At 41.9% G+C, this 13,377-nt stretch overlaps 1 protein-coding gene across 5 annotated transcripts in view; it reads right to left on the reverse strand.

Moving 5' to 3' along the window:
* Window positions 1-13,377, reverse strand: part of SPATA13 (spermatogenesis associated 13) — a 79,612-nt gene that overhangs the window by 14,805 nt on the left and 51,430 nt on the right. For all 5 annotated transcript variants that reach the window (XM_061992809.1, XM_061992817.1, XM_061992800.1 and 2 more), the window contains 3 exons: window positions 3,002-3,138; window positions 2,411-2,590; window positions 1,168-1,353 (listed from right to left, as the gene is read on the reverse strand). In XM_061992809.1, the coding sequence (XP_061848793.1) occupies window positions 1,168-1,353; window positions 2,411-2,590; window positions 3,002-3,138 (503 nt within the window). The remainder of the gene's footprint in view (window positions 1-1,167; window positions 1,354-2,410; window positions 2,591-3,001; window positions 3,139-13,377) is intronic.

Here is a 13,377-nt window from a genome sequence, read left to right on the forward strand (position 1 = left end):
CTAAACTCAGAGGCATGCCAGATTTTTTAACAGTTATAGAATATGTATTAGGAAAAAAAAAGGTATTAATATTGATTTAAGAATAAGAGGTCAGTAAAATATGAAAGTCATGTCCTCAAGCTCAGCTAACCACAGCAGTGACACAGCTGAGTGTACAAATTCCTCCCTGATCTGTTAGGCACACAGTCAAGCTTACTAGCCTAAGTAAACTGTGAATCTAAATGACAAAACTCATGTTTAATGGTTCAAAATTAACTAATTAGCCACCAAACTTTGTCTTTCTGTTTTCCTTTCTTTCTTCAAAATGCATTTAAAAAGCCCAATTAAAAAAAAAACCAAAGCAAAACAAAATCCAAAACACCAAACCACTGCTGTCTTGTCTACTTTGTTGTCCATGAAAGAATCTAAGAATGAGTGATGAGCTAAAGGATGACAACACAATTAACACAGGGAAAGGCCAAGCAAACTAAGAGTGCAAAGTTTTAGCAGGTTGCTTAGCACCCTTCCAGATGCTAACCACAAATACAAGTCAAATACAGTTCCAATGCATCACAGTCCACATTGGAAGAAGCAAGCTTCAGTGAAAAGTGTTACGAAATTTCTTGTCCAAGTGTCGGCTTCCAACAAAATTTGAAGAAAAAGCAGAAAAACCCTCATATATTATGATTCAAACAAACAAGGTAGCTCTGAAGCACATTTAAAGACGTCTTTGTAGTTTCTAAGCATCCAGCAAAAATCTCTTGCCGGGAGAAAACAAAAAAAAAAAATCTCACTCACCAAATGTTTTCTTTGCAAATTACTTTCAAAAAAAGCTCTGTACCTGAACCCTAATTTATTACATTAGAGTTACTGAAAGTTTTCTATCTAAACCAAGTGGTAAAAAGTTCTAAATAAACTGGACTTCTTTCTCTCATTATTATGGAAATAGCAGCCAGATAAGGGAGGCACTTTTCCCATGTCAAAAGTGGAATGATTTTTTTAAAGAAGGGAAGTGGTGGCAGTTGGCAGAGAAGAAAGCCATAAGAGGACACAAGAAGGGTCTGACTGACGGCCTCAGAAGCACAATTGGGGAGTATTTTCATATGAGAAACCACTCTTGTTCTCAACTTATATGAGATGTTTTGTTTGCATAAAGTCAGTAGAATGACCTCAGGTTAAAGCATGTACCTCACAGATGTCCTTGAGATGCTTGATATAGACTCGTTCTGTGTTCATAATTTCCTGTATAACGTTGGTTCTCATCTGATCCTTGTTTTCAGCTATTTTCTGACGATGCTTGCTAATATCTGCATCTTGTTCTTCATCCTGGACACTATTACAATTTTCTGGCACTTCCTCTTGATTAACTCGCAGCTGCAGCCAGAACAAACAAGGCAAATTAGAATACAGCATGAAACTTGTCCAAAACATGATGAAACTGATACAAACTTCTTGCAATTAAGAGAGGATTTGCTATGGAAATAGTCCCATTCTTATCTTTCAGACAGAGTTCCACCACAGGATTTATTTAATTTTACCCTTTGCATATTCAAATAAAACACAGAGATTTCTGTCTGGTTGAACACATGGCTTTCTACTCACAGTACCTGAGAGACACCATGTTGTGTTGCCTGTGTACTTTTCAGGTTTCAGCTTATTTCTGACCCTTACTAATAGTTTATGTGTTATTTTGGCCAAGAGGCATTTGGGTAAAAATTACACAAGCAGACAACTCCAATACCTTCAAACAGTTTCCCTTTGCCCCAGTTCCCCATCTGTACAATGTGGATAACAGCACCTCCTTTTTGACTTTTGTCTGATTGCCCATGTCAGCTGTAGAGATCCAGGAAGGGCAAAGGCACCACCTCCTGTACTTTGTGTAGTACTCTATACAGTGTGGCCCAAGCTCCATTACAAGCTCTCAAAAAGTACTTTAATTTCTAAAACGTATTTCAACTGTTTATCATTTGAGAGTTACACTGTCATTAATCTGTCTGAGTTCTGACTGGGCAGTTCAGACTGTGGACCAGATTCCCACACAATGTTGTGATAATACATTAAGCCCTGTTTTACCCTGCAGCATAGCTTTCCCCACTTCCTCAGGAAAATTGCTGTGTCCTCTCCATATACACTGATTTCTCCTGGTTGAGCTCTCTGTTGCCCTCATTTCTGCTTGAGAAATTCTTTGGTTACAAAGGAACAACACAAAGCCAGAACCCAAAGTAAAAGGTGCCAGAGGAGGGAAGAGATCTTGGGGTGAGAGTCAATTGCTTTTTTCCGTGTGAAGTTATTAGGAATTACACCACTGACATTCAGATACAAAGATGCTGAAGGTCAAGCCCTTCATCTAAATGTAATGCCACGACCATTGCTGTTGCACCCTGCTAAGAATTTCTCAAGAGAGTGGTGCAAAAGCAAGAGAGCTACTCACCCTGACAAAGCTAGCTGGAAACCAGGCTTCCTTGTCCTCATTTCTTCCCCACCACCAGTCTTTGTTGGAAGCTTCTAGAACTCTAATGACATCTCCAGCTTTGAAGCCCAACTCTTGATCATCCATAGTCACATGGTCCCAGAGAGCTTCTGCATAGACAATGCTGCCATCGCTTATCAGCTGAGGTGTGAAGAAAATTAGGTCATGAAGGACAAAAGACAAAGAACTGTTTATAAATTACTTAAGGATCAAAATATGGCATTAGTGCCCACGCTATTACAGGACAAAACTAAAACTCCAGATTTTCAAAAATGTATGTGTCTATTCTTAGTGAGAACAATTATAGGGTCCTACTCCAGAGCAGCTACATAGGCTAACCAGTTACACTGCCAGTGAAGTGTTAGTCACTGTGCTCTTCCCTTGGCATTTGCTCATAGGCTCTGCCAGAGAGAGGCTGCTGGATTCTTCACTGTGCTGGCTACTGTCATTGCATTTTTATTAACAGGAGACCTCAGACATGTGGAAAACATCTCTCCACCCCCTCATCCCCCCACCCCCTTCATTACAGCAATGCAAAGCCCAGGAGGTTACCTCATTAATTGCTAGCTGTTCCCCTCCAGGCTGCAGGTACCTTGGAGTGGCTTGGCAGAGCTCCTCATAACTGTAATCTTCCTCACTACCATTGTCGTCCACTAAGGCTGAAGATTCAGTCCCACCATCTGCAGCAACTAAAACAAAGGTGCAACAGCTGTTTGCTTCATCATTGTTATGATTAAAAAGAAAAACAATACAAGAGGAATCACTGAGAAGCTGCCTTTTTTGACACCAATGTAGCAGTAGCAGCAGAAGCGGAAGGCAGCAGAGCTCGCAGGAAAACCGTCTTTCTGACATTAAAGGCTTTTTACTCTTCTTTGGCATTTTCTCATTTCACAGCTGATGAAACTGAGAAAGTCTCCTTTTTGTGTGCAAAAAATAGAACCACAACTGTTATTTCTTTTTCACCCAGAGGAAACCTCAAATGACCTGAACCAGAGGGCAGGTCTCCACACCATTTCCCCCATGGAGGATGAGTGAGCCCAAAGGGCCCCAGCAGTCAGAGGGGCCACTCACTGTCAGTCCCTGGCTGAGTGCCCTCACGTTGGCATATTGCCTGCAGGGATGCCCACCCACCTGTGAAGGAAGGGCCGGCCACTGTCACAGCCCCTGTTCTGCCCTGGGGAGCTCTGGCAGCACTGAGGCACTCATGGCAGCTGAGCACAGAAAAATTGCTGGGCTGAGAAAAAACTGCACCAAATCACAAAAAAACCCACTTGGTTTGAGAATTGTACATTTTCTGACCAAAGAGGCAGCTTTGTAAAGAAATAGAGATGACAGTGGGCTTCATCTTATTACATAGCCACACAAACCAAGAGAAACATAATGTAAGTGACTGTCACTATGAGCATGTAAGTCTGCAATTACTGTATAAAACTGTAAAGCCCATTTGGGGTACGTTGCCGAGTGGCAGATCCTTTTGGGAGCCATACTGACATACTGACTCATATCCACACTGCTCAGCGCTGGATGCTTTCGGGACAGGTCTGCCTCTGAAAGATGGCTGTAATGTTCAAGCAGATCAGGGGATGAGCTAGTAACACAGAAGTGTTCATGATCAGTGGCCCAGTGCTTGAGTGCACTCTCTGGTCCTTGTTAATTTACCCCTAAAGCTTTATTCCTATGGCAGGCCCAAGGTGTGCATAACTAGAGAGTCTGAAGATCATACAGTGCTCAAAAATCCTTTTTTTTAAAGTAAAAAATAATACTAATTTTAAAAAGATTCAGAATGGGTTGCTAGCACTGAACTCTCCTTTCTGGGACACAGTCACTGTGTCCCAGATAAGCTGCCATGCAGCCTGTAGAGCATCTCTCTCACTCCTGAGTGCCTGGGAAAGGACCTTTAAGTGGAGTTACTGAACCTGCCACTTTCACTTGGCAGCAAGGCTGAGCCACAAGGCCCTGGCCCTGCCTGTTCTGTGCCTATCTCTGAGTTGCCTGCATGCTGAACTCTGGGCTCCAGATGGGTGAGAGTTGCAGAGAGATGATTTCTGGCTTTACTCCACACGCCCACATAACCAATAGACATGTCATTGCCTGTCTATTATTTACCTTATAGGGAGAAACACTTCAAGCCCCTCTTTTTGGGTGATCACACCATTGTAAGCATCTTTGGACATTTGAGTATTCATTTGGACATTTGAGTATTCATTTGCAAGACAGATCAAAGTCGATTACTGTACCGATTCACTAAAAAACTTGGGAGATTTTTCTTTCCTTTTAAACTGGAAAAAAAATGGTATAGTCTTCATGTAAGAGAACATGGCTATTTGACCGTTCTCTTTGACTCCCCAAAATTTTAAGTACCCACTCACATTAATGGTATCATCTGCCTAACCAGGGAAGATGCAGAATCTCTATTTTAAAAAACAAGGGTTGTTTTCCCCTACAAACTCATACATGTGAGCACTCATCAACTGTTAAAATACATCTTGTGAAACTTACTGAAACTGCTTTATTAAAAAAAAGTTTGCACATAAATAATTAATTAAATTGGTTTTTAGCTTATAAAGCAACATCAGAAAAAATTAATCCCAGTGATGCCTTATACCTCTCCAAAGTACTAATAGTACTGCCTGTTGGTTTGTACCAGTAACAACAGCACATCAACCAACCTAATTCATTTGGCACCAGATGAAAAATGACTGCAATTTTGGGACCGATAACTGTTCATTATTCTGTACCAAATCAACAAGCCTATATTGTCTTCATAGTGAGACTCAAGAGAAAATCAGTCGCTTGCATTCTACATCTATTCCTCTGTTGTTTATAGACAGAAATATCAGAGGCAGGCAGGGGTGGGCTTTCCTGGTCCCACCAACGGGACACCAAAACTTCAAAGGCAGCCTGGGACTGACTCGGACTTCACAGCAGCTTTGACACCCATGTAAAGCTGCAGGCTCCCGAGGGTGACACGGTATGAGAGTGATTAGAATGAAGCACCCTGACTACCACAGTTCAGCAGTTCAATCTAAAAACACAGTAAAAAAAGAGCAAGAGAGAGAAGCATGTTCTACTCACACGTACCCATCTGCAGGCTCTCCAGACTCCAAAATCGCGCCATTCCCCCCCTGGCTACCATGCTGCCGCCAGACTCCACCCCAGGGCACGGCTTTGACCTCTACCAGGTGATGCTCAGTACTAAAGCGCTGGCGCAGGATCACACAGGGCTCCCAGCTCCTGGCAGCGCAGACACAACCTCTGCACTGCCTTCAGCTCCTGGCTGTGCCTGTGAGGCCGAGCCCGGCTGGGAGCTGCCAGCGTTGCGCTCAGCCTGGCCGCGAAGGGCTGGCGGCTTGCTGACATCATGGGGTGCCCTTAGGGAGGAAGTTCCAGAAAAGAAACAAAAACCTGCCTGCCTGGCCCCAGCCACACTGCGCCTGCAGCTGCCTGCACTGCCCACATCTTCCCAAAGTGCCCCAACAGCTCGAACGTACCAAGCCAGGGAGTGCATTTGTTTTTCATTACAGCGGCTTAATGCGATTTCAATCTATATTCAAATGACTGCAATTCAAAGGGGAAGACTATCTGGATGGGAGCTGGGAGTTCCTTGTATTACAACACTGTGCAGAGTATCAGTCTGTTACATTATACCAGTGAACAATGAAGGTATTTTTTGCATGGCTGTTAAAACTTTTCTTGCTTCACAGACAAATGCTGTATCATTATTTAAGGCACAGGCAGCTGAAGTGCTAAGGCTGCAGCAGACTGCTCCCAGGAAAAGACAGGAGGATGGAGACTTTTTCGTTCCCCATGGGCCAGCATTTACCAACCCTTACACCTGCATTACTCTGGCATCAGTTGATGCAGTGGAAGCGAGGGCAGGAGCTGCTTCCATCAGCAGAGTGCAAAGCTTTCTGCAGCCTGTGCTTGTACACAGAACTACATTTACTGTTTAGAAAGCTCTGTAAGCTTTATGGCTCCTTTACCTGCACACTGAGTTGCTCAGCTGAGCTTGTTCTTTAACTGGGGACTGCTTCCACCAGGGATGCATTCACAAAACTCTGGAGGCACTTCTGCACAGGCAACGTCTCAACACCCACTGAAATCACATGGTTTCCCCCAGCTCTGCCTCAGGCTGAGAAGGAAAGACCAAACATTGCCCTGCAATATTAATGACATCTTCCTACGAAAATCCAGACTGTGCTGCACTGCACAGGAGACTGGTAGGAGTTCTCTTCTGAATCCCCAAACTTCCCTACTATTTCTCTCTGCAAGGATGCTTGCTGGATAGCACAGTAAAATCAGGTTACTACATACTGTAAGATGTTTATACAGAGCCTCACGCTTTTTTTTTTTTTTCCCAACACATCATTTAAAAAAAACCCAACCCAGCAAACAGAAGCAACACTGAAGTGCTGATGATCCTGGAATTCTTCAAGTGAAGACTACATGCCTTTAATCACCTGGAGCACAAGCTCTCTGCCATGTCATACCCCCACCCAGTGAGGAAAACTGACTGGACTGACAAAGGAAAACGAGATCAAAACCCCACGAAGCTCTTCTCAAAAATACATTAAAAATGATCTCTGAGAAACAGTCATTTACTTTGATTTTTGCAGAATGAACTGTTTGTGCACTTTTGCCACCACGGGATGCTGCCAGGATGGGGGGGATCTATTCTCCCTCCTCTACACAAGGACATTTCAAATTTGTACAGCCACAAACTGAACCACCACAAAAGTACTCATTTGGGGTGAGCTGGTGGGGGGTTTGTTTCCTGGCAGGATCAGGCAGGGACTGGAGGAGGCACAGGCTGTCCTTTGTGGTGGGAGTCCACAAGTGACCCTGTCCAAACCCATGCTGAGCTGGCTTACCCACTGCGCAGGGGGCTTTGAAAAGGCTGTGGGTAGTACAGACTCAAACACTAAAACTAAAAGCTCTTTTACTCTCCTCAAGAAAATCCAGTTCTATGTATCTCCATGGCATCATAGGACCCTGCACCCTGGGGCAGACCAAAGGTCTCCCCCACACACCACTCTGACAGCAGCCAATAACAGATGCCCAGGGAGGAACATGAAAATAGATGAGGCATGTAATGGCATTTTTCTGATGTACTTTCCTGAGTTCTAGCTATCAGCAGATCAGAGTCAGACCCCTCCTGGGCCAGAACTGGTATATTTCTGTTCAATGAACTGAATATTTCAAACTGCTTTCTGAATTTTATTTTGGGATGTGAAACAACACATGTAGCAACTAATTTAATTTTATAGAGTGTGAAAATTATCTCTTATTTTGAACTTGCTATCTGATTATTTCATTTGTTGCCCTGTAGTTCTTACATTACTGGAAACAATATCTATTATCTGTCCATTTCTCCTATGCCAGTCAGACTTTTATTCCCCTATTGTCCTTTTTTTCCAAGTTGCAGAGCTCTAGCTGCATTAATCATTACATACACAGAAACACTGAGTAGGTTTTCTTGTCCTTTTGCCTTTCTCTATATTGTCCCCTGTAAAAAATGCCTTCTGAGGTGGAAAGGATCAGGGAATTGGCCCCCACACACCACAGCAGTGGCACAATTGGGCTTTCTGTTTTGTTCTCTATTCCCTTCCTACAAATTCCTTGCCTTTTATTTACTGTTTTGACTGTTACTATGCACTGAATTGACACTTCAATTATCTGTTGGGACTGCAAGATCTCTTCCTGAACGGCAATATTTGGCTCAAAGTCCATTCTCCTGCAAGCATACCAGGCTCATCTTCCTCCATGGCACCACCTTGCCTTTCTCAACACCGAAATTCACCTGCTGCCAGCACACTGCTTTGTGCCTTGGCACTGAGAAATCCTGTGCATTGCCAGTCAAGTAGCTTCTGCTTTTACTCCCATGAATAATTTAGCACACAGGCAATAACTGTAATTTCATTCTATACCTCCCTGCCCATATTATTTGTGAAGACACTGAACATCCAACTCCACTCTTGAGCCCTCTCCATAAGGAAATGGGTCACTTTCCTCCTCTCTGTTACTTAGTGCTTGCTGTTAAAGTATGGGAGAATCTTTCCCCTTACCACAGGCCACTATTAAGAGATATCTATAAGAGACCTTACCAGCTGCTTTTTGGAGATCCAACTAGCCTATACAGCCTATACATACTGAATCCCCCTGGTCACATCCTCAGTGACCTTTTTCAGAAAACCTAATCAATTTGTGGGGCAAAGCTCTCCCCTACATAAGGTTCATGGACCGTTCTTCATCATAAGGGTCCACTAGTCTGTTGACAGTACTCTCTGTTATAGTTTCAAAATCCTAAATACATTCTTTATTTATTTATTCTACATACTATTGCATCGGTCTTCCTGGTCCGATACTTCCTTCCTGATACTTCTTTATAAATGGTTATCCCATCACTGCCTTCTTCCTCATACTGAGGCGATTTCTGAGGTATGAATTGCATGCTGAGGCAGTAGCTCAGTAATTTCATTCTTAAATCCCTTCAGGAGTCTTAGCTCTTGCAACTTGTCACTTACTCTAAAGCCTGAGCTGACGTTTTGCGACAGATCCTTAACTAATTTGACTTCAGGTTTTACTTCCCAGACACTTACATGGCCAAAAAACTGTTGGGTAGTCTACCAGGTTCTTGCATTTTTTAAAACCAATTTAGCTTTTATATCTAAAAAAAAATGTTTCTACATTCCTGCAGTTTTACTTGGATACAAGTCAACAATCTGAAGAATCCTGATTTTTTTTTTCTTTTGATAGATTCTTTCCCCCTGTGTTTAAAGTCAGAACCCTTTTCTGGTGTTTCCAAATTCTGTTTTGACAGGTGACACCAGTTTGCTCTAAGTATCCAAAATGCTGTCCTTCAGCACTCTCTGAGCTGCCTGGAAGCACTCAACACCTTTTTCTACTCTTTTGAATTCCTTTGTTATATAAATGACTTCTCATTCTTATTTACTTTCCTTCTTTTAAATTAAAACACATAGTGTATTGGATTTTTTAACTCTTCTCACTCCTGCAAGGACATTGGCTCAGGGTGCATTATGGAAAGACATAGAGGGTGAGATTCATTATCTGCCTGTATACAGTCAATGAACAGCACCCTGAATTGTTTGTTTCTTCCAGTCAAGGTCACCTAGCTTAGCATAGAGACACATTCCATCATTACAGAGTAGCTCTTACGTGTGATCCTGCACACACCTCTGGAACAGTTCAAGAATTGTTTCCCTTCCTGTAGGTCTCCCGATTAGCTGCACCAAGGAGTTATTTATGGTGCGCCTAAAAATGTAGCACTCTGCCCCATTACAATGCTTAACCCACAGGACAACAGTTTAAGTCTCTTTTTTATGACTGTGCTTGCTGCCCTTGAAACTTCTTTGGTTTCCTTGGTTTCTCACATTTAGTATCACCATCCTGGTGACCTCAGGAGGTTCATAACTTAACTCTGTCACTACACTTTTCTGTTTAGGCATGGCATTCCATCCTGTGGTGATGACACAATCAATTTGTTTAATAGATTTGGCTCCATGTTTTTCTTTAATACAGTAGAGATCTCTTTCACTGGCAGAATCTTTTCTGTTATTGCTACATAGCTTGCACAATGGTGTTATGCTGGTGATGCTCCGCTGGTTATCTTCCTTCAACTAAGTTTCTGACTAACGCTATCTAGTTTCTTTAAAAGTATGTTTATTTCTGCATCTCACTTTTTAAACTTTTACTATTATTGGCAGAGCTGCTCATTTTTCTAAATCCTCTTTAAAAAGCATTCGTCCAACTGTTCCAGACAGTTTTTCGCTTGAGTTTTGTCAGCTTCTACTCCACCTATCATTTGAGGTTGCAGTGATCATTGACACTGCCTGTAAAGGATGATCTGTCCTATACTGTGTATTATTTCACCTTGCCAGATTTCCCTTGATTCTTTGTTTAGAAACTACTCCATAATCTCTTGACTTATGTGTCAGTAGCCTGCTTTTGGTTTAGAAAACAAAGGGTATTTTTATTTCAAAGGTTCCTCCCTTCATAATCTAAATCTCCCTCTTTTTAATACGACTTTCTGCATGAAGGTGCCTGGAAGCAAAAAGTCCTGATACTCAGCATGTTATTAGCAGTACTTTACCATTGGGCTCCTTGTCTTTTAGCTTCTACCTAACAGCTTTAATTTTACCTTCAGTGCTTCTCTCCTGCACACCACACTCTCCCTGGCACCCATCTATCCCACAGCTATCATCTCCCCTCCAAAGTCCTGAGGACTGCCTAGGTGCTTCAGTTGATGCATCAGCTGCTCTCAACACACTGCTAGGCCCTGTTTGTAATCACCAAGCCCAGCTATCAATGTGACTAACAATTCCATTACCCACCAGCAGAATTTTTATCTTTTCCCATCAGTTAACAATCTCATCCTTCAACGTATCACAGAGCCATCATATTCTGCTCCAGAGACTTTTCTGTTCCCAGCACCACTGGGATTGCTTAGCCTGTAGGAGTGGATTCCATGATGCCCCTTCAGGTCCTGTCCATGAGTCTTTCTGCTTCCCTGAGCTTTCCAGGCACTTTGACTGCAGAATACAGCAACCACCAAGGAGCTGCTTGCAGCATCAGACATATTCCACCTGCCTCCTAGTAATTCACAAATATGGCACTCAGTGTAGTAATGTGGCAATTTGCATTTCCTGCATATACATCCTACTCATTTAAGGTGGGAGAGAAAGGACATAGCAAGGAGATGGTAGAAAGCAGGGAGTTGTTTTCTCTAAAGCAGTGACTAATAACTTCTGTTTTTTCACTTCCATCACTAATAACCTATTTGAGGTGGAGTTCTCTCATTTGATTGGTGATAGGGATGGAGAACCTGAAAACCTCCTGCCCCAAACAGCTAGCTTGTTTGTACCACTAGATCCTGAGCTGCACTCCACACAGTTATCCATCCTTGATGAACTGGAAAAGCTTGATGGTAGTTTTAACATCATAGGCAAACATCCAGGTAAGGATACTAATTGAATTAAAGACATTTAAATCATAGAATCATTTCAGTTGGAAAAGACCTTAAAGATCATGAAGATCCAACCACTAACTTCACACTGCCAAGCCTACCACTGAACCATGTCCCTCAGCACCTCATCTATGCCTCTTTTAAATATCTTCAGGATGGTGACTCCATCATCTCCCTGGACAGCCTGTGCTGGTGTCTAATAACCCTCTCAGTGAAAAAGTTCTTCCTAATCTCCAACCTAAACCTGCCATGGAGCAACTTGAGATCATTTCCACTTAACCTATCATTCATTACTTGGGAGAAGAGACTGACCTTCACCTTGCTACAACCTCATTTTAAAATGTATTAATTTAAATGCCAGAATCCACATTTGAATGAAGCATCTAAATCAGTAGGTACTGGTCACAACTACAACAGCCGAGACAGCAATCCAACTTATCAAAAGGCAGTTCCTATTCTAACCTTCATTGACTGCAATGGCTAGGGCCACAGATCAGTTTTTAAATATAAGTATTTAGTGCCATTTTAAGTATTTTGGCTATTCTGCTGGCCTCCAACTGCCACTGAAGAAAGGAACAGGTCTCCTAAAAGGCTTCTGTCACACCTGCCAGCTGTAGGCAGATGCTCAGGTACCTCACACAGCACTGGGCTCTGGGGTGGGTAATTGAATCAAGCCCTAGTCCTCCATGGCCAGTTATGGGTGTTCTAGTGTTTAACCCTTAGGTAGGTACCTACATTTAGACTAAATTTAGGTGACTTAAGCTCTTAAGCTTGAGCTGAATTCCACCCCCTCTACTCAGAACTGAGCCTACCTAAAAGAGTTCATCAATTAATTTAGCCATACTCAAGCCCCACACCACAATATGCCAAAAAGATGGGTTAGTTTCTAAGATACTTGTAAAAATTGGTCTACTGTAATAAATAGGTAACCTCTTTAATGCAATTTAATACTTGTAACCCTTTAAGCACAAGAGTAGCAATGTAAGTCTCAAGGAAAGGTTCCCTTAAGTGCTGGCTGGTTGTTATTCTGTCTCCTATTGTATGATTATTTACTGTCTTTGTAAGACCTGTTTTTCTAAAAATTGACATCTCCAATTCTATCTCCCATTGTTACTAAAGTAGACATGCAATGTATTGTGCTTTAGCAAGCAACTCAAATAAGATATCACTGGTTTTCAGTGCCTGGGTTTAGAATTTCTTTCTATAATAAAGGGCTTTTGTGCTATTAAATTTCACTGCACATAAGCAAACAAAAAACTCTCACATGTTCAAAGACAAGCAAATGCCTTGTGAATTTAAGAGAAAAAGGAAAGAGATCAGAGTGTGACACTAGTCACTTCATTATTTTCTGCTGGAGCTACTAACAGATCTTTGCAACTGCTCTCAAACTTGCCTTCAGGACTTTGATTTCAGAAGCTTTTCTTGCTCAACGTTTATGTATATTGTCATGAGTCATAAAAGTCACATCTTGCATAATCAATATTGGTTTGGCTTCATTGTCCTGATAAGTGGCAGAAAGCTTGCTTTGTGTATTTGTCATCCTGATGCTTACACCAGTTATACAAAAGCTAAATATCTGGAAAGATACTGCTCTCAGGCAGTTGTCCAGGAAACTAATATTATTTCAGGTGATTTCCAAACACAAAACGAAAAGGATAAATAAAAATAGGAAAAGAATTCCTACTCTGTGATACTTAAGCCTTTTTCTTTTCCTTTTCAAAACTAGCTCATGCCAAACCTGCTATTCTGTGAGTGGTCTTTCTGGAATTGAGGACTGAAATACCACAAAATCTCAGCACTATATGTCCAATTTACCTTGATGTCTCGTCTGGATCATTAAGTATTCTGAGATACACACAGCAAAGACACACTTGAGACATGGGTTTTAAAGTAGTTCCCAATATTTTACTACAAGATAAATTAAAAGGAAAATACTAATATATAT

Source organism: Colius striatus, chromosome 1 (genome assembly GCF_028858725.1).
Source record: "Colius striatus isolate bColStr4 chromosome 1, bColStr4.1.hap1, whole genome shotgun sequence".
Classification (NCBI taxonomy): Eukaryota; Metazoa; Chordata; class Aves; order Coliiformes; family Coliidae; genus Colius; species Colius striatus.